This window comes from Rhipicephalus microplus, chromosome X (assembly GCF_043290135.1).
Source record: "Rhipicephalus microplus isolate Deutch F79 chromosome X, USDA_Rmic, whole genome shotgun sequence".
Classification (NCBI taxonomy): Eukaryota; Metazoa; Arthropoda; class Arachnida; order Ixodida; family Ixodidae; genus Rhipicephalus; species Rhipicephalus microplus.
In genome coordinates, this window is record NC_134710.1 from 51095697 (window position 1) to 51116789 (window position 21093).

Genomic DNA, 21093 nt, shown 5'->3' on the forward strand with positions numbered 1-21093 from the left:
AATGGCCAAGGGCAAGTGCCGACGCCGTTAGCCCATCTAACTACAAAACAGCTTGTCTGCCTTGCTGAATAACACGCACGGCCTGTGACAACACTGGGGCATTTACGTAGCAATGGGTGGGAACGGCCGTACGTGTTCGCGCTTAACAAAACAGCTGGTAATGCAGTAGCTTTGGCCTTCGGAGATCACAGGATTCCTAAGAACACTACAATAAAGTTGTATCCATCCATCGTAAGAACACTTTGCAGACGGACTGTGCTTTCATGCATGTGCGTCCGGTCAGTCACACGTGAACTATGCAAAAGCATTTATTTCATCGTCGACATTGCCCTTCGCGACAAGCAAAACTCGGCAGCAAGGACACTTTCACCTTTGACAACACCACGCTTGGCATTGCAATCTAGAAAATGCAGTACGTCAAACAACAATAATCCGCACTTCATACTGAGAAACTTTATGGCGCACACACCCCGATGAAGCTGCGGCACGGTGGATGGTCGCGCTAGCAACAACCTCCAGATTTAACTGGGCATCCAGCAATCACATGAAGCGGTGACGACACACGGTCTTTGGTCCTATTTGGGGGCGGCCCAGGCAATGATTTTGCTAGAGATTTTACCACCAACACACATCGCAGCTTCAGCGCCCATGGTGCTCCCTGCATTTAGAATACTTGTAATATCTGTTTAATTAACCAATATAGCCTGATTGGCTCGTTAAACACCTGCTTTTTAAGTGACGTCACTTCTGCTTGGCGCAGGAGCGAATCTTGTGTGGGGCTGGCTGCAGCCTGCGCTGCGCAGGAGACGCTGCCATAAAATTGAAGGTAACGAGAACTTCCGCATAGAATTTTCAGGCTTCCTTCATGTTTTCTGAGCCACGATGGCGCTTGAAGGGAATGCCGGATAATCATCGCTAGTTTTGGTTTCAAGGAACATGCACGCTCGTAGCGGTTGCCGGGAATCCTAAGATCCGGTTGGACAGAGTGAAGTTGATGTGAATGGTCGCATTGATTGTCTTTAACAAGTTTTTACACATAAAAAATTTCGATACCCATGTAAAGATCTTCTCTTTCGTTTATATGTTTTTATTCCTTATTTTGTGAATTTTAAATCAGGCTAAGTGCGGAAAGTGATTGCCATTCGTTCGTAGCGCTTGCCACCGCTCCTTTTCGCCCCTCGCTCAGCAATATCAGAAGTTTGATCGCGCTCAGTTATCTCGCTTAGTTTGCGTGTGAACTACGAGAAAGATGAAGACAGCAAGTTGTGGCGGGCAGAGAACGGAAGCCGCTGTGAGCTACATGAAGCTACCAAAGAGTAACATAACAATTAAGTATAGTTATAGCGCGAGAACAAAACGACGACACAGAGACATGTTGTGTCTTTCGTGTCTTTCGTGTCCTTCTTGTCTCTGTGTCGTCGTTTTGTTCTCGCGCTATAACTATCGTCATGCGATTGTGGCTTTCTTATCTGCCTTTAACGCCTCGCTTACATGCATGGTCGATCTGGCATGAGTGGGATGCTAGAGAAGTGCACGTGCATCGACTCGACGGCAACGGTGGCACGACGAGCTCCGCGTTGATGGGCATTTAAGGCAATGAAGGAGGGCGTACAGCAGCAGGGAGACGCGATAAAAGATGTGCTATAACGTGCCCGGCATGCGTCGTGGTCTTCACTTGCATTGTCTTCTTCTCAGCTTGGCTATTGCTAGGTGCGAACGCCATCATTACTTTGTAAAGTGTGTAATGCGTTCGTCATTGAAACCTTCAACTAACATTTCTCGCACCATGCTGCTCTCCTCGAAGGTTTTTTTTTTTGTGCTCTTTACTTCGCATATTGTTTTCATGAATTGCTTCACACGAAAAAAAAATAGAAAAAAATAAGCAACTGTATGGAATTCTGCCCCGCACGTTTGTGAAAAAAAAAAAAAAAAACGTTTCTTGGCTCAATAAGGTGAGTGCCACTCGGGTGTTAGTTTTTTTTTGTTTTTTTTGAGCGGAAGGGGTGGTATGTGGATTCGAATTCACTGCATGAGGGATAATTTCTGAAAGGTGCAGTTGTGCTTAGTATCGGTATGTATGGTGTTCGTAAATTGTGCAAATTTCCAACAAGCGCAAGAAGAGAGAAGTGATGAATCTGGAAAAAAAATGTTGTTAGCGATAGCTAGAACATGTTCTTTGAGTAAACACTCCTGCCTCGTTAACAGCTAGCATTGTACCTAAAATTGCTTTGTTTTTGCTGCGGTGACTGCTTGTGACTTTTCCATGAAAGAACGATGTGATTGCGTAGAAGAAAATTGGGCTAAAGGCGACAAACAAAGCCTATCCAACACTTTTATTTTCTTCGTTCAGCTTATGCCGAAGTCAAGTACTGCGGGAACTACTGCCATGTAGCGCACTGTGCTGTATGTGTAGTTGTGCGCACTTCATGCCGTACTCTTTTGTGGGTCTTCTTATAATGTTGCTCATAAGTTTATTGCCGCCACTTCTTACGCCAATCACTTCACCGCTTCGACATATTTAAAATTCACAAAATAAGTATTAAGGAACAAGCATATAAATAAAGGCCAGTTCTTTAAAGGAGTGTAGAATTTTTCGTAAAAAACTTGTGAAAACCAATAAATACAAACACTCACATCAACCTCACTCGGTTCAATTGGATTTTACGATGCCTGGCAACCACAACTAGCTTGCATGTTCCATAACATCGAAACTGGCGATGAGTTTCCGTGGCCTGGTGCAGTGTCGCTTGACTGATTGGTCAACACGGCAGCCAAGCTCCTGTCGCGAAAATGCGTTCATTGAAAGACTTGAATTCGAGTTGGCGAGGCTCTCTTACTTTTGGCGTGTAGCTAAAATGACGTGAAACAGTTACAGATTGCTTACTGCTCATCAAATGCTTGTAGCCGTGGCTTGAAAATTTGTGAGTCTTTACTTTAAAACTGGGAGTCAAGGACACGTGATAGACTAATGCTTCCAAGAATTATTACAGAGAATGTAGATGGAGCCAACCTTTTGACAAGTGAACTTTTCTTCGTCAAGGCAACGCTGTCGCTCTGACGAAGAAAGTCAACTCACCGAAACACTGACGTTCTTTCTCGAAAAACTTCTGATCGCTTCAAGCCTCTCCGTGCATGCTTCTGAATTTCAGTCTTGTTTGGTACTCAAGTTCTCTAAGAAAACTATTCGCGCCGCCATAAAAAACGTTATTCAGTTAAATATGGCACGTTCTACTCGTGATAATTTCCGCATTGGTTGGGATATTCTGGGTTCAACGTTTGCTCACTATGTCTATATGTCAGTTGTAAGTTGAAGCTGCTTTTATGGCCTGACGCTTTCAGACAACGTGAATGTCTGTTTAGTTTTTTTTTATACAAAACCCGAAATACAAAAAGTTCATTTTATTTGTGACGATCGAGTTTCCTCTTCATTTGGCCTCTTGAAAAAACACGATCAAAAAGTGCCGCATCGCCCAAGCAGCCAGTGGACCTGAAAGAAGGCACGAGTGCATTCTGCTTGCATGCGAAGGGGGAAAGAGGGGCTATGGAAAAACAAAGCTGTCTGCATCTTCCCACGGGGGCAACTCTAGTATATGCAGCGCAGAGTGCTGGGGGTATCGTACGAATGTTGCGTAAACTGGAAAATAAACTGGAAAATAGGAAAGGTCATTCCAGTCTTCAAGTCAGGCGATAGATCATGTCCTCTCAATTATCGCCCCATTTCCTTAACAAGTGTGCCTTGCAAGCTCATGGAGCACGTCATTTACACCGAAATCATGCACTTCTTGGACTCTAATAACTTTTTTCATTCCGCACAGCATAGATTTCGAAAAAAATTTTTCCTGTCAAACCCAACTTGCCCTTTTCTTTCATGATCTGCACACTAACCTGGACCCGCAGGTCGCGGGATCGAATCCCGGCTGCGGTGGCTGCATTTCCGATAGAGGCGGAAATGTTGTAGGCCCGTGTGCTCAGTTTTGGGCGCACGTTAAAGAACCCCAGGTGGTCAAAATTTCCAGAGCCCTCCACTACGGCGTCCCTCATAATCATATGGTGGTTTTGGGACGTTAAACCCCACATATCTATCTACACTAACCTGGACAATAACATACAAACTGAATCTATCTTTCTTGACTTTGCAAAGGCATTCGACAAAGTACCCCACAACCGCTTGATGTTAAAACTTTTGAAATTAAACTTAGACCCTAAAATTTTAACTTGGATTCGAGAATTTTTGACTAATCGTTACCAATTCGTTACCGTTAATGGACATAACTCTTACCCTCTGGCAGTAACATCAGCCGTCCCGCAAGGATCTGTTCTTGGACCCCTATTATTCCCAATATACATTAACGATCTACCTTTTCATGTATCCAGCAATATTCGTATGTTTGCAGACGATTGTGTAATATACCGTACTATTACTAACACATCAGCCCAAGTTTCATTGCAAGATGACATTAACCATGTGCTCAACTGGTGCAATCGTTGGCTAATGACACTAAACCCTAATAAATGCAAGTCCCTCTCGTTTCACCGTCAGAGCAGCCCCCTCACCTATTCTTATCAAATCGGTAAAGTTGCATTAGAAAATGTCATCACATACAAGTACTTGGGAGTCACTTTGAGTAACGATTTATCATGGCGCGTCCACATTACCAATATTATATCATCAGCTGTGGGCTCGGCGGCTGTGCACCAACGCAGACCGCTAATCCTTTCACTCTTGTCATGCAGGTGTTTCAGTGCGCATTCCTGCGCATACTGCTTTCCGTTTTCCTGCCAGCTTCCTTGACCACACCGTTGCAGTATCAACATCGTTCCAGCGAAAGTGGCACGCTTACCTGTCACGCCCTCTTGGTCTTCGACACAAGCTTATCAACCGCAACGTACTTGGAACCACTGGATTTCACCTCACGCAACAGATCTGGATCCCTTCCGGCGCCACCGGTCAGCTACATGGTCCTCGACAAAACCTGGTCGACGCTATCAGCATCGGCATCGATGCCTGTGTCGACTACAAAAGAGCGGCCTTTGCCGGCGGCGCTGTGTGGGCTCGGCGGCTGTGCACCAACGCAGACCGCTAATCCTTTCACTCTTGTCATGCAGGTGTTTCAGTGCGCATTCCTGCGCATACTGCTTTCCGTTTTCCTGCCAGCTTCCTTGACCACACCGTTGCAGTATCAACATCGTTCCAGCGAAAGTGGCACGCTTACCTGTCACGCCCTCTTGGTCTTCGACACAAGCTTATCAACCGCAACGTACTTGGAACCACTGGATTTCACCTCACGCAACAGATCTGGATCCCTTCCGGCGCCACCGGTCAGCTACATGGTCCTCGACAAAACCTGGTCGACGCTATCAGCATCGGCATCGATGCCTGTGTCGACTACAAAAGAGCGGCCTTTGCCGGCGGCGCTGTGTGGGCTCGGCGGCTGTGCACCAACGCAGACCGCTAATCCTTTCACTCTTGTCATGCAGGTTAGTAAAACTTACAGTCTTCTCGCTAAGAAGTCTAGTAATTACCTGCTGTTTCAGCTGCCGAGCCCACACTGCTGCGTTCTTGTTGCACTTGAGTGTTCTCGTGTTATTCGTGCCTTGTTGATGATGTCGGGCGATATTGAAAGCAATCCGGGTCCTGCTTCTAATGCTGTACTAACTGAACTGCAGAAATTGTCTGCCGGTCAGACGGAATTAATCAGTCAGGTACAGGACCTTAAGTCCCATTTGCTATCAACAGATAAATCTATAGCAGATCTCAGTAGACGCATGACTGATCTGGAAGGGCACTGCCAAAATATTATTTCCTTACGTACTGATGTGGAAGCGCTCAGAAGAGACACCGCTCGCGCGAGTGACCTTCTGCGCAAGCTTGAAGCACGCGTGGATGAAGCCGAGAATCATTCTCGGCGCAATAACCTCATATTTTATGGCCTTCCTGAATCAACTGGATCGGAAGCACTTGTCCAAGTTGAACAACTTGTCATCAAGCACTGCCGTGATCGTCTAGGTATTTCCATCGATCCGAAGGAAATTGAGCGCGCGCATCGTCTGGGTCGCCGCAAGGGTACTAACCACCATCGCCCCATAATAGTTAAATTCGCATTCCATAAAACAAAAGGAGAGATTCTTTCTAATGGACGGAAATTTAAAGGAACCACTTTTAGTGTTGGTGAAGATTTTTCACGTCGTGTGCAAAACGTCCGTCGGCAATTGATTGCCTTTGCTAAAACCAAGTCGCTGCCTTTTTCCATCACGTACAAGACACTGCCAATGGGTCACAAGCGCTACGTCTACGATGAGCAATCGCAAACTGTAAGGGAAGCGTCGTAGCAATTTCCTCGGCGCAAATCTGCCGGGCACACCCCCACACCTCAATCTGGCCTGTCACTTTCGGTAGTCTTTGCTAACGCGCGCAGTTTTTTTCCGAAACGCATAACTTTTTCTGAGCTTGCTTTGTCATCAAGCAGTAACGTATTGGTGATAACCGAGACTTGGCTGACAAATGATATAACCGATGCAGAAGTGCTAGATCACCTACCTGGATTTCAACTTTATCGTAAGGACCGTACAGGCGCACGTGGAGGCGGGGTTCTGATAGCTGTGCACCAACAGTTATCGTGCTCGGTGGCCAGGACCAACTCTCCTGAACTTGAAATTCTTTGGGTCGTTTGCCGTGCTCGCCCTCATACTGTCCTTGTAGGCGTTTGTTATAGACCCCCGAACAGTGACCCAGATTTCGCATATAAGCTCAACAACAACCTGAGTGACCTTGGGAAACAGTATCCGCAAGCAGAGATACTGCTTTTCGGCGATTTTAATTTCCCTCAAATAGATTGGAGTAGTAGCGTCCCGTCAGCTGTGGGCAGTGAGCCCGCAAAGGACTTCATAGATTTCTGCCTGAATTGCAATCTAACCCAACTTGTATCCCAACCAACGCGCGTTACAGAGAGCAATTCCAGCATCTTAGATCTAATACTAACTAGTCATCAAGAGAGCTTATCATCAATTACATATCTGCGTGCCGTCAGTGACCACAAGGTAATCCATGCGGCCTTTGCGTTTCGACCTGTAAAACGCGATCTTGTCACCAAAACAATCCGTCTTTACGACAAGGGCAATTATAGTGCCATCAATAATGAATTGATATCTTTTCTTCCTGATTTCGAGAGAATAAGCCATACACGCTCTGTGGATGAGAATTGGATTATATTTAGAGATAAGTTAGCCACTCTTGTCGAGAAATTTATCCCAAAAATAACGTTTACCGCAAACCGAAACAAGCCATGGTTTTCACGTACACTTCACAAACTAAGAAACAAGAAAAAACGCCTCTTCCGATCAGCCAAACAGTCTAAACTTCTGTCCTTATGGGAAAAATATTACGCCGCGGAAGATGATTATCTTAGAACCATTCGAAACGCCAAGCACGTGTTCTTTCATGAAGAGCTGCCCAAAATGCTTGCAACCAGCCCTCGCAAATTCTGGGAGGTGATAAACCCTCAGGAGATGCGCACCACTAGTCTTTCAAATGCGCATGGCGATATAGTCGACAACAATGAATGCGCGAACCTTTTTAACGAGGCCTTTTTCTCTGTTTTTACGAATGAGAGTTCAGTTCCCGATTTTTCTTCACCTGCGCGCAGCACCGAGTCTATGCCCCCGATTGCATTTTCTACGGACGGCATCATTTCGATTATAGAAAAGATTAAGCTTTCTTCTTCTGCAGGTGTGGATGACATTAATTCAAAACTTCTCATAAATGTTAAACATGTGTGTGCCGCATACCTTACATTGTTATTTTCGCAGTCATTATCATCAAGCATTCTGCCAGCAGACTGGAAAGTAGGCAAGGTCGTTCCAGTCTACAAATCAGGTAACAGAGATTCTCCACTAAATTACCGTCCCATATCCTTAACAAGTATCCCCTGCAAAATCATGGAACATGTCATCTACTCCCATATCATCAACTTCTTGGACTCAATGCACTTTTTTCATCCTTCTCAACACGGGTTCCGAAGGGGTTATTCTTGTGAAACGCAGCTGGCCATTTTCATTCACGACTTACATTCTAACCTTGACTGCAACATTCAGACCGATGCTCTTTTCCTGGATTTCGCCAAAGCATTTGACACTGTCCCTCACAAACGCCTAATTCTTAAATTATCTCTGTTAAATCTAGATCCTAATGTACTTGCATGGATAACATCTTTCCTGACTAATCGTTCCCAATTTGTGTTTGTTAATAATCACTCATCTAACCGACTACCTGTAACCTCAGGTGTCCCGCAAGGGTCTGTCTTAGGGCCTCTACTCTTTTTAATTTACATTAACGACCTACCATTGCATGTATCATGTAACTTTCGTATGTTTGCCGATGACTGCGTAATCTACCGATCAGTAACCAACATTCATGACCAAACACTAATTCAGCATGATCTTAACAACATACAAACATGGTGTGATCGTTGGTTAATGAACTTAAATCCTAATAAATGTAAGCTCGTTTCTTTTTCTCGCCACCGTAACCCTTTTGAGTTTACCTATTCCATCACTAATGTTCCCATACAATCAGTTCAATCATTCAAATACCTCGGCATCACCTTGGCTCATGACCTGTCTTGGCGTCATCACACTACTAACATCATCTCGTCTGCTAATAAATCACTCGGGTTTCTCAGACGACACTTACGCCATACTCCGCCTCACGTCAAGACGCTTGCATACAAATCATTTATCAGGTCCAAACTCGAGTATGCATCTTCCATCTGGAGCCCTCATCAATCATACATCATAAGTGAACTCGAATCACTTCAAAATCGGGCTACCAGGTTCATTCATTCTGCATATTCATACGATATCAGCATCTCATCTCTAAAGGCGGAATCAGGTCTAGAAACCCTTGCTTCACGCCGACGGTGTGCCACCCTCTCTCTTTTTCATATGTTTTATTTCAGTTCACTGAATCATCCACCGTACATCACGCCCCCTCCGCACATATCCCATCGCACTGGTCATCCGTTACAAGTCGCATTACCACGTACCCGGACCACTGTATTCCAAGCCTCCTTTTTCGTAAGAGCAGCAAAAGACTGGAATGGCCTTCCTCACGCCACCTGTGCCATCACTAACCCATCTATGTTTGCAGAAGCCATTAAAAACACCGTTGTATAGTTCTCTTTTTTTTTTTTTGTTATGCACCACCCCTTATGTAATACCCCTACAGGGGGTCTTTAAGGAAATAAAAGTGAAGTGAAGTGAAGCTAACAGATCGCTTGGGTTCTTAAAGCGGCACTTACGTCATGCTCCCCCTCCTGTAAAACTACAAGCTTATAAATCTTTAATTCGCACCCAACTTGAATACGCGTCGCCTATCTGGAGCCCTCATCAAGCATACTTAACCGACGCACTAGAATCACTCCAGAATAGAGCAGCTAGATTCATTCAGGGCTCGTATTCGTATAACGTGAGTGTTTCATCTCTTAAACAAGAATCTAATCTTTCAAACCTTAACATTCGTCGCCTAGTCGCTAGCCTCATTTTGTTCCACAAGCTTTATCACAGTGAACTCGGCCACCCGCCCTATACCTTGCCTCCTGCCCGCACATCTCACCGCACCACTCATTCCTTTCATGTCGGCCAGCCAAGCGCCCGTACCACGACATTTTCCGCCTCCTTCTTTTTTCGTGCAGCTTCCGACTGGAATGACCTTTCCACTGATCTCGCCACCATAATGTGCCACTCAACAATTACACAAAATGCCACTCGTTTCTTTTCAATTTGAATACATTACATTGTTCCTTTTTGTGCCACTGGTTCTCACTTTGTCTTCTTTTTTGGCAAGGTGTTACGCCTGTTAATATGTATACTGATCCTGCACATGTATTATTTTATTTCTGTATTGGTTACCCCTGTTCATACTTGTACCCATCCTGCATATGTATTACATTTGTTGTATGTTTCCCACCCCTTATGTAATACCCCCTTTAGGGGGTCTTTAAGGTAATAAAGTAAAGTGAAGTGAAGAGAAGTGAAATGGTAAATTTTGGGAATGCTTAACTGTTATTTCGTCTTTATTATGCTTATTTATCGAGTGAAGCAGAAGCGTTTCCTTCAACGACTGGTGGGACGCTGATGTTGGGTGATGCCCGACTACTGCTTTGGCGTACTGTTACTTCCATCACGTCTACTCGGGTCAAGCGAAAGCGAAGTAATGACGCCCTTGACTGAATTCCGAACGCGCGATCCTATGCCTATATAAGAAGTGGCCAGTGAATGCATAGTTGTGCAGCACGGGCAGTCGTTCTTTTTTTTTTAACAAGAAGACGCTGTCTACGTACACCTTCCGTGGTGAGAGAGGGGAAGGGAAGCGGCAGTTGGCACGAGACGTGAGCATGAGACGAGAGCATGCGCATTGAGGGAGTGGACGGCGCTGCCGACGCCGGAGCCGCGACATGGCCCGACCGAGAAATGCCCCGCATGCAAAACTCATCAGTGGTACGTGTTCCTGCGTTTGAAGCCTTCACTACTCGATAACGGACATCCAGCTGTAATGCCGAGCTTTTCACGTGATCACATCGGACTCCTTGCAACGCTATATACTTTATAAGGGAAACCACCGTCGTCAGCGCAAAAACTCCTCCTGAGCAACACTTGGCAGCCTTTTCCAGACCAGCAACAGATACTAAAACGCATGCAGACGGGCGTATGCTGAACGCGTGCAGAAAGTCACAAAGTAAATGAATGAGATGTGCCTGCAGTCAAGCACTGCGCCCACCCATACAATCACACGTGGAAAATCCACCACCAAAGCTATCTTTTTTTAGCCTTGCTCGAGGGGTACCAGGTGCAATATCAGCTGCAATAAGGAAATCGTTACAGCTTTTACTTTCTTTGCCTGGGTTTGTCTCAGCGCATCAGTTTTGCACGCATTATAAGTAAAAATGTTTCTATTGCAATAAAAAGATACAATTAGACGGACCATACGAAAAAAAGAAACAAATCATTTATTTTCCTAGTGTCTTTTAGAGATCCCTGAATAGTAAGATGATATTATGCAGTATCTGACGATGTCCGAAGATGCCATTCCCCAACTCCATTTTAGCACTCCAGTCTAACAAGTGCGCGTTCAATTTATTGTGGCATAGCTGTGCCCCGCCGTGGTACTCGGCTGCTGACACGCACGATCATGGGATCGAATCCCGGCTGCAGTTTCGATGGAGGCGGAAATGTTGTCGGCCCATGTGCTCCGATTTGGGTGCACGTTAAAGAAGCCCAGGTGGTCAAAATTTCTGGAGCTCTCAAACACGGCGTCTCATATAATCATATCGTGGTTTTGGGACGTTAAATCAAGCACAGCAACGGCAATCAATTATGGCATAGCTGATTTTTTCACTTGTTTGATAACGGTGGCACCATTTCACCATAAAACAAGTGAGATTGCCAGAGTTTGCAGGCAACTTAGGAAGAGACAAATTTTCTGTGTTACAATTAGGAACCATTTCTTACCTTGCTTACTTGAGCGAAATGTTCGGTGCTATATCGGATGAAATTATGGTTGTCTAGAACGCTTTCTCTCTCGGTACCACTCAAACACTCCATGCTGCAAAATATTTACTATAAAAGGTTGTTAATTCCAGACAACAGCAAGGCTATATAATAGCCATGCCCTCAGATACTGTAAACCGTTAACCTCTGATGTACGAGGGTTGTTTGAATTAGGCCCTGCTTTGTCATCCCGTAATTGATTAGTAATTCAATTGATTGGTCGCAATATTTCTACCTCTCCTTTCGCCAACTTCCGTCGTAGTAAATTCTGTGCCAGCATTTTTCATGCCCTTTCTTGACGATTCCAGCCCTTTACATTCCTTTAGATATCGGTTATGCCTTAATGCACAAAATATACTGGTAAATTATTCTCATAAATACGTCGTTTCTACCATAGCCTAGGCACGGTTTCTACCTTGACTGAGAATATAACGCGCAGTTGCGGTTCCAATAAATAATTTAGACAAATTGTAACAGGAGTGCGTTTGTATACTTTGCTTGTTTGGGATGTACATCAATGCATAGTACAAGTGATGAAAGTTACATTCGTTACGCGGCTGTTGTTATTGCTTAGAAGCCGTAGAACTTGAAGCTACATCATCACCATAATGATGATGATAATGTTGAACAATGTGTTCAAAAACACCGTGATTCATCTACAACGCCTGCAGAATGCACGTGTCAGTTGCTAACCTAAGGTAAGAAAGTTGTCCTATATAAGAAGTTGTCTCTATATATAGAATCACGTAGAAAACTACACCAGGTGCAAATGATTTTAAATATAGGAAACGGCAGAGCAAATATAGATTTCTTTTATTGCGCGCAGTACAACCGATAAAGGCCAACGAGATGGAACGACAGCAAGAAGACTACTTTCGCGAGGTCCCCCCCCCCTTTTTTTTTAATAATGCAACGCGCTTCCATGGAAGAAACATAACTGAGTTATCACAAACCCGCTTCACATCTGCCCTAGAAACTTTATATAAGATGCTAATCCTATACGTATTCTTTGCATGTGCACCATGCTGAGGAAGGTGGGACGTGTCGTTTTTTCGGGCTTTGAAAAGCACCGATTTTCATTATTTGTCCTCGATGAACCCTCCCCCCTTTCTACCTGTATATAAAGAAGGAGGGAGGGGGGGGGGGGGGCTAGGACACTTTTTCTTGTTAATGGCCTGATGTGCATATAGCTGGCATCACTATAGCTTCTTACTCCTGTGTATTTACTAGACAGTATTTGGTTATATTTGCGGTATGCTTATATACGAGAAAACGTGCATTGTACTTGTAACTTCCATATATGTGTGCCTAATATTTTCTTGGCGTTTTGTTATTTTTGCGTTGATGTTCCTGCCAACGGAAATGTTCTGCACATTTAGCCCTGTACTCCTATGCATCAGCTTCCGAACAACTGTTATTCGTTTGCCATTTCTACGAGTTGATTTTCTCGACGATTTCAGATAGCTTCGGACGTGTTGCGTGTAGTTTTATTGGTACGACCCATAAAGAGATGGCGCACACTGTAATGGACTCTCTTTAGCGCTTAAGTCTTCACTATATCACTCCCTGCAAGTCTTGGCTTAGTGCATACAAATCATTGAATTTCGTGAATATTTATTTCGGGCTCCTGTTATTGCGTTATCGCTTCGGAGAAACTACCTGATTTCGTAAGAGTAAGAGAGGTTTTCAGCACTGCTGATTGTGTTCGTGTCTTCCTCGTCTATCATCGCATCTGCTTTCCCAGCATGCACGCAAAACTGCTCCGTAATATAACCGCTGTTATCAATTGTGGTGACCTGAGTGATTGTACCAATGAAAATGATGTACCCATTCCCGCCATGGCTTCCAAGAACACAAGTATTTAATAAATAAAAATACAGCCCTAATATTCCAAAGAAAGGAAACCTACTTATAATACCGAGCTTTTCCTGCTATGAGATTGACACCGTATGAGCTTTAGGTCTTTATTCTGAGTCACTTGAAAGCAGTTGGCGTAATGTACTAGCCGCTTCTTCTATGTATATACAATCTATGAACGACTATCATATTTTGTACTACGTCTCAGTGTTCTAAACTCATGTAAATAAAGGCACAGTGATACGAAAACGCACGCTAACGCCTAACTGTTTTCCATACAACTTCTTATTCTACAGAGAAAGCAGGGGCTATATGATTTAAAGGACTGGCAGCTGTGCCTTCTTGACGTGTGTATGGGAATGCACTTCGGCAAGTTCCAAATTATTGAATGTGTGTCGATAAAGTTGCCTCTTTCATTACACACTGGTGATGTGAAATGAGAAAGAGAAAAAAAGAAAGGTGGGGGGCGGGTGTGATCTGGATCCCCAGTTACCCCTTGCGGCATCAGACGCCACCGCGAGGCAGTAGACGCAGATGGGTAACTACATGCCAGACTTCAAAAGAAAAAAAATGGCAGCATATCCACGGAGTGAATGATGGCGAGTGGGGTGAAGCATCCGTCCGTCCATTCGTTCTTGCTTCCGTCCGTCCATGCGTGCGACGGTGTGGTCACCCGTGCGTCGGTTCGTGCGTCCGTCCCTGAGCTCGTCCATTTTACCGCTCCTGCGTCCATTCATGCGTTCATCCGTCCGTGCAGCCATTCGTGCGTCCGTCCATGCATTTGTCTGTGTGTACGTTCGTCCACCTATTCAACATTCATTGCAATATAGAAGCTTCTATGCATTGCATGGCGGTGCTTCTATACATTCCTCATATAGAACCACTGCCATCCAGCGGACAATCCAAGGACTGAACGAGAGGAGGCACACGCACACTTTTTTACGGCTTGCGCTTCGGGTCTACTTCCCACCTTTAACCACCTCGAGTTTACTGTATTCATGGCACTGCGGCCCAACGCTCGCTAAACCTTTCTGAAACCAAGGAGGTTACGTCCAGCGAGTACAACGTAGCAACTCTTTCTTGTCAGATAGTTCTCAATATACGTGCCAATGTCTGCTAAGGGGGAATGACAGACAGGAGAATTCGGCTTTTAGTTAACGCGCACGCTGCGAATTTTTTATTGTTCAACAACGCAATGAAGAAATCTCCCACTGGCACCACCTTGGAGGTCAAAATGTAAGACTGGTTACACAATACTACTACTACGACTACGAGGGACGAGCGGGTGCCGCTAAGATCAAAGTCTTTTTTGACTAAGATCAAAGCTCGAGCAAGCCGTTTCGCCGCGCGAGTCGCACAGCCGGACCCGGGGCCACATCACACGGACGTTGCCCCACCGGTCCCATTCAAGGAAAAAGGAAGCAACCTGTGGCAGAGTCGTCGCGCCCTACCGCGAGCGGCCGCCGCCCCCTAGACTCGGGACTCCCGCCCAGAGCCCCACCCCCATGCCAGGCATCGCAAGGTCCCCGGACGCCGCCTGCTGCCCCGGAAGCCTTCTGCCCTGGTGCCACCTGACGCTGAGTGGTCTCTGAGCAGCCCTGAGCACGAGAGTGCGGAGAAACCTTCACACTACCAGACCAACAAGTCGACTCCCCCCTAGTCCTCCCGGCTGAGCGCCCGCGAGACCGGCGGACACGCCCCCTTCATACATGGCAAGCCGAAGCACCCTCCCGGTGAGGGAGAACTGTTTTCTGTTCACCGCCCCCGATAACTACGTGTCTCTTGATGACCTTATAGATGCAGTTGAAGAAACAGCCGGACCTGATAGTGTGTTACCTGTGAGCGACTATGGTAAAATTTGATGATTTCACAGTTGTCCAAAGGAAGGGCATATGCATTGGGTCCTGTGTGGCCCCTGTGCTTTGTGAAATATTCTTAGAAAACTTGACCAGAAGCTACAACATAAGCTGGGGGGATAACCTTTACTTAATGTCTACAGATATGTTCACGATTTAATTCCTAGTGACGTTGAACATAAAAGATAACTGTTCACCCATTTCATTAGCAGTCAATATTTTAGATTGCTTTAAACAATGCACAAGTTAATTGTCATTCACCCATGAACAACCAGCCAGAGAGGCTTTGCAGTTATTAGATCTAAACATTGATTTTATTGAAGTTGGTCACGTCTGCTGGGAGTTTTCCCCGCGGTCAAAGGGCCTGTTACTTTTCGACTCTTCTCACAGCAAGCTAGTGAAAAGGGCGATAGCTAATTCCTGCCTTAGTTCATCACTCAGCAAATCATGTCCATATAATATGGAACGCAGTTTCGGAATCAAGTAAGACGCCTACTCTGTTCGGGTTACCCGGACAGCTTGCTTGTGGCAGTAGGCAGTACCAAGTAAAGAAGTTAAAGAGGTTGAGTGTCACCAACACGGGGGAAACAAGGTCAACAAAAACGATTGTAGCCATGCCTTATGTGCAAAAGATGTACATTTTGCTGAAGATTAGGTGCGAGCACAGAGTGCACGTTGTTCTCACGGCTCCCTGCAAACTGGCAAAATTGTGTCCCATGATAGGAAATTGTGGGAGAGCAAGGGTGAACAAGAGCAGTTGCACTAAAAACATGCCACGCTGTTTGTACTGGGTACTTCAAGGGTTGTCTACATAATACCCCTGAGCTGCGGAAAAGTGTTCATTGGCCAGACGGGTCATTGTTTAAATTATCGACACCGAGAACATGCGACGTGCTTGAAGGTTCTCGCAGGTGGCACGCACTTGCAATGCACTGTAGGGATTGTGGGTGCAATTCGTAGTTTGGCAGCACGAGGCTTCTGGGCAAATCTAAACTCGGATTGACCAGAGGAATCATGGAAGCAGAACAGATTAGGGCGAACGCAAGCACGTGTATCAGTGTTGCTTTGGTAGCACTAAGTGAAAAAGAGGTGTCTTTTTTGAGCTGTTGAAGTAGATAAACATACCTTCTTTCTTTTTTGGCGGGGGGAGGGGGGGAGGGTGGCACCTTGAAGTGATAATTGGTTCCGCCTGCGCGTTTCTGTGTTCTCGGGCAATGAATGTTTCTAATGAAAGTTCAGTTGTAAGTTGAGCGTCTTTCCGGTCAAGTGCTTAAACCTTGTGCGCTCATATATATCCACATTACATTGTATTGCTGGGTAGTTCGTGTCCTGGGTTAATCAGTGCCATTTTATGAGACTCGATGGTCGCGCCGAAACGCCGTATGGTATAACGCTTGATGTTTATTTCCCAAAAGATGACGCTGCTCCGAGTGCACACTTGACAACGGCGAAAACGAGGATACCGCTTGTCACAGGTAGGCAACTTCATCGAAGTGGCATGCCAGTGGCTAGCATTGAAGAGCACTTTATGCTTTCAGTATCGCTGGCCTTTTGGGGACTATTTAATACACCAGTTTAATGGGCGCTTTAAAAGGCATCGGCACACCTTGAAGATCATTTCTTCCCTTCTGCCACAAAATATTCCCAAATCTGCCACTCTTCCCACTACCGAGAAGTTCGCTGACATGTACTCTAACATTATTTCAACTTCAGCATTGCCAGAAGAGTTAGCAGTACGGGCTGCGAAATGGCAGCGTGAGAAGCGAGAAACGCTAAGCGTTTCTGCCATAGAAGCGGTTGCTAATTTCACAGAAGTATTCTTCCCAAACGTGCAGCTCCTTCTAAAAATTCTGGCAACTTTGCTGGTGAGCACAGCTGAAGCAGAATGCTCTTTTTCGTCGCTGAGGCGCATAAAGTTGTACCTGATATCTACAACAACAAGTGAAAAATTGTTATGCATCATTCTCTGAACATCCACGGTGAAATACAAGTCCGCCCAGAATATTCTCTCTGTTCTTTACCGGGAACGTAGACGGCTCAAGCTGAATGTGTGTTTAGTATCAACCATAAGCGCCTGCTAAAAATCAAGGAAGAAAGTTAACTGAAGTTATTCTTTGATTGAAATTTTTTCAAACACAGTAAAAATAAAGTTGTTATTGATAAATTGATAGTTTTTAACATCCCGAAACCACGATATGATAACGAGAGACGCCGTAGTTGGCTGCTGCGGAAATTTGACCGATTTGGTTCTTTAACATGCACCTAAATCGAAATGCACGGGCCTCAAGCCTTTGCGCCTAAATCCGAAACACAACAGGGATTCGATCCCGCTACCTGTGGGTCAGCAATAGGCACTGGATCACCCTGGCGGGTAGTAAAAATTATGGTTTTGGTAAAATTAGTATGCGGTGTACTTTTCGTCTGGCTGTAAGGAAGCAAAAGTTCAAGTGTATGAAGCATATTGCCAAAAATCACTCTGACAGCATGGCAGAGTTATTCCGTTCTCTCTTGTTGCCTATTCCTTGGTTTTTGGTGGCACGTTTCACTTGAAGACGTGGTTCGCGGATATGTGAACGATAATGCAACAACCCAAGTTTCATGAAAGAACTCTCGTAAAGATTGGGTAACATATGTGGCATATAATAGCACATGTAATGGGCAGGATAACCTTCATGTCAATTGAAAATAAACAGTGATAATAAACAGTGTCAGAGACAGAAAGGTAATAAACAGTGTAATGTACCTGTTTGCTGCGTGCAAAATTGCTTGCACAGAGTTTATTTAAATTCTTCTAAAAGTAATGGTTATGTATATTGTTCTTAGTTTTACATGATAACATGTCGACTTATGTTTCTTCATTCTGTTAATTTCTTGTTGTGCGTTATGTCGCTATTTGCAGAAATCTCTCGATGTGCCCTTCTAGTCATGTCAACGTGAAGAGACGAACAGATGAAGCGAACCAATATAAATATTTTTGTATTGTCGTATATTTTTTTTCAGCTTTATGTTCCTTACTTTTGCACTGTTTGCCACAGTGCAGAACAATAAAGCTTGGGCTCACAACAGCTGCCCACACTGCATTTCTCATTACGCTGCTTTAGGTTTATGACCAGCATATATTTTATTTATCAGCCTAAGTTACATGATGAGGTCTTTCGAAGGCTGTGATCGGCCTGCGTGTTTACCTGTGTTGCACCTTCGTCACTAGACAACACTTCGGAGTGCCTTTAGCCGTTAGGGCATAGTAAAGATATGTATAAATATATTGTACACGCGCATACAAGCCAAGTTAGGTGTATAAACCAAATATTTTAACGCGCGCGCGCGCGCGCGCGCGCGCGCGTGTGTGTGTGTGTGTGTGTGTGTGTGTGTGTGTGTGTGTGTGTGTGTGTGTGTGTGTGTGTGTGTGTGTGTGTGTGTGTGTGTGTGTGTGTGTGTGTGTGTGTGTGTGTGTGTGTGTGTGTGTGTGTGTGTGTGTGTGTGTGTGTGTGTGTGTGTGTGTGTGTGTGTGTGTGTGTGTGTGTGTGTGTGTGTGTGTGTTTAAATGTTAGCAGAACGTGTGAAAGTTCAATAAAAATGTTATTCTTTGGCCTGAGTATATCTTAGTACACGTACGAAGAGTCACCCTGTAGTATGCTGTAACGTGGATTATCAGACCTTGTAACTGTGTCTGGCTTCTTCCATTAAAACAAACCTCTGCCGATTGACAATTATCGTAGTGATCGACTACGGCGAGTTCTGTTCTGGCGGGTACGAGTATGAACACCGCTTAAGCATTAGCCCCATCGCCCAGCCAACTTAAAAAAACTCGCGGCCGAGATTCCTGCCCAAGATCTCACAGATACACCGCGACACGTTTTTCTGTATGCAGACATTATTCATTGTTAAAGCGCCAATGAATGATATTGTGATAGTAGCCACGCTTACTTTCTAAGTTATGTCAGTGCAAAGTGAAGAAACAGAAAAACAAAAATAAGTTGGGTAAGTGGCAGGGGGGGGGGGGGGGGACAAAATATTTCGGGATAAGTTTGAACCCTCCTACCCCCCCCCCCTGGCTACGCCACTGGCTGGAGCACGAGACGCTTACGTGTGAAGCCCCGATAGTTACACTGGCAGATGGCGGTGTTACGCGAGTGGCCCGCCATTGTTAAGATGAGAATTTGTGCCGCCTGGGACCGAGGAAGAAATTGGGCCTAGGGCTGCGTCGTAAGATTTGCACCGGGCGTCTAATGCTTTACTCAACGAGTCGAGTTGCTCGGTGAACTGCATGCGCTGTGAGTGTTTGAAAATATTTCTCCATACTGGTTTCTAGAGCCGCGAAACGTTGCTCTGTGCGTGTTTAACTCATAGTCAAAGATGACGTAAGGCGCTCAATTTGTGCCTGCGTATCACCCTGTTGTGTCCCGCCCACCTCGTAGGCCTTTCGTTTTGCGGCTATGCTTGCCGATGGGTAAGTCTCCGTGGGGGTGGATGTAGGGGTTTCTCTAATGGTAGGTGGATGTGAAAAAGCACGAGATCCTATGCGTTGTTCTATTGTTGTAACTCTGTGCACAAGCTGTGTGAGCTGAGTAATGGCTTTCTCAAGTGTAGTGTTGGTAGTCTTTCCCTGCGGAAACTGCAGGTCCAGAAACTGCAGGTCCACGTATCTTCCCTGCCAGTAGACCTGGCGGAGTAGTAGCAGGGGTAGGCGCCCTCAAGCTGGACGATGGCCGTAGTGACTTGTGGGAAGAATCGGCCCCAAGTGGTGGGAACGAGGAAGAGCGGTCCCTATGCGCTGAGTACTACCAGACCGGTGACGGGCCCCGCGACTGGAGCGTTTAAGGGTGACCCACCGTTGAGTCGCTTGAACTTGTTGCTTGGAGTCTTCCTCCTGCCAGAGGGCCTCCCGTTAGCGCCGCTTTATGATATACGGGTTCCTGTAGATTTCCTTACAACGGCTGTCTCCGGTAATATGCTGTTTTCCGCAAAGGCGGCACGTCGGAACGCATTTGTGATCACCGGGTGAGTTGGCGATGGCGCAGCCGCGACACTTGATCACTGTACTGGCACACACATCAGCTCAGTGGCCTAGTTCACTGCACCGGTAACACACTTCGAGCTTCTTTTTGTACAGGTTGCAACGGTGACGGGCATATATCCACGTGGGGACACGATGTTCCTTGAAGGTCAACAGCACGGCGGTGGTGTTTTCCAGACGGCGAAAGTCGGCGATGGGAGGGTTACGAGGATCTAGTAATTCTTCTTGTATACTTCGGCGGTCTAGGCGGAGATCAACGCCTCGGATCACACCGCGTCCTTGACTCTCATCGAGTGCACAGTACGCCGAAATTTCATATTGGCGGGTGCCAATCACCAATTCTTTAAGTCGCAGTACCTGTTCGACTCGTTTGATAGCCAGGGTGCAATAGGCTAATGTGTTCCGTGAATCGAGGCCTTGGGGAAGTTTGCTGCAGCGCAAACCGCTTCGAACAGTTAAAAGTTGGTAATCTTGGAGAGTATATGGAGTCCTCCCCTGGGGCGGACGATGAGCTTGAAGGCATCGCTGGGCAGCCGAGGCTGCTTAGAAGCCACCGAGTTGAGGGCTAGTCGCCACCCACGTTGGCGTGGTGTGAGCGAACGATCGGTCGCTGCAGTATCATCATTCGTGGCATTTGAGGTTTTATAGGACGAAGATCGTCCGACCTGGGTGTCGGAAGCCAGGGGGATGGTGGTCTCTGTTGATGTACGGTCTTCACGGCTCTTGTTCACTTGCGTAAGCCCTACGAATTCATTCGGGGTAATTTCTGTGCCCGCGACGATGACCTTCATGGCACACCGGCAGCGCGCGAGCACGCTC

At 45.8% G+C, this 21093-nt stretch overlaps 1 protein-coding gene across 1 annotated transcript; it reads left to right on the forward strand.

Moving 5' to 3' along the window:
* Positions 1 to 4686: 4686 nt before the first annotated feature.
* LOC119171425 (uncharacterized) lies at positions 4687 to 9170 on the forward strand. The gene has a single exon (XM_075876568.1). The coding sequence runs from the start codon at positions 4729 to 4731 to the stop codon at positions 6328 to 6330; it is 1602 nt and encodes a 533-aa protein (XP_075732683.1). The 5' UTR covers positions 4687 to 4728; the 3' UTR covers positions 6331 to 9170.
* The last annotated feature ends 11923 nt before the right edge of the window (positions 9171 to 21093 follow it).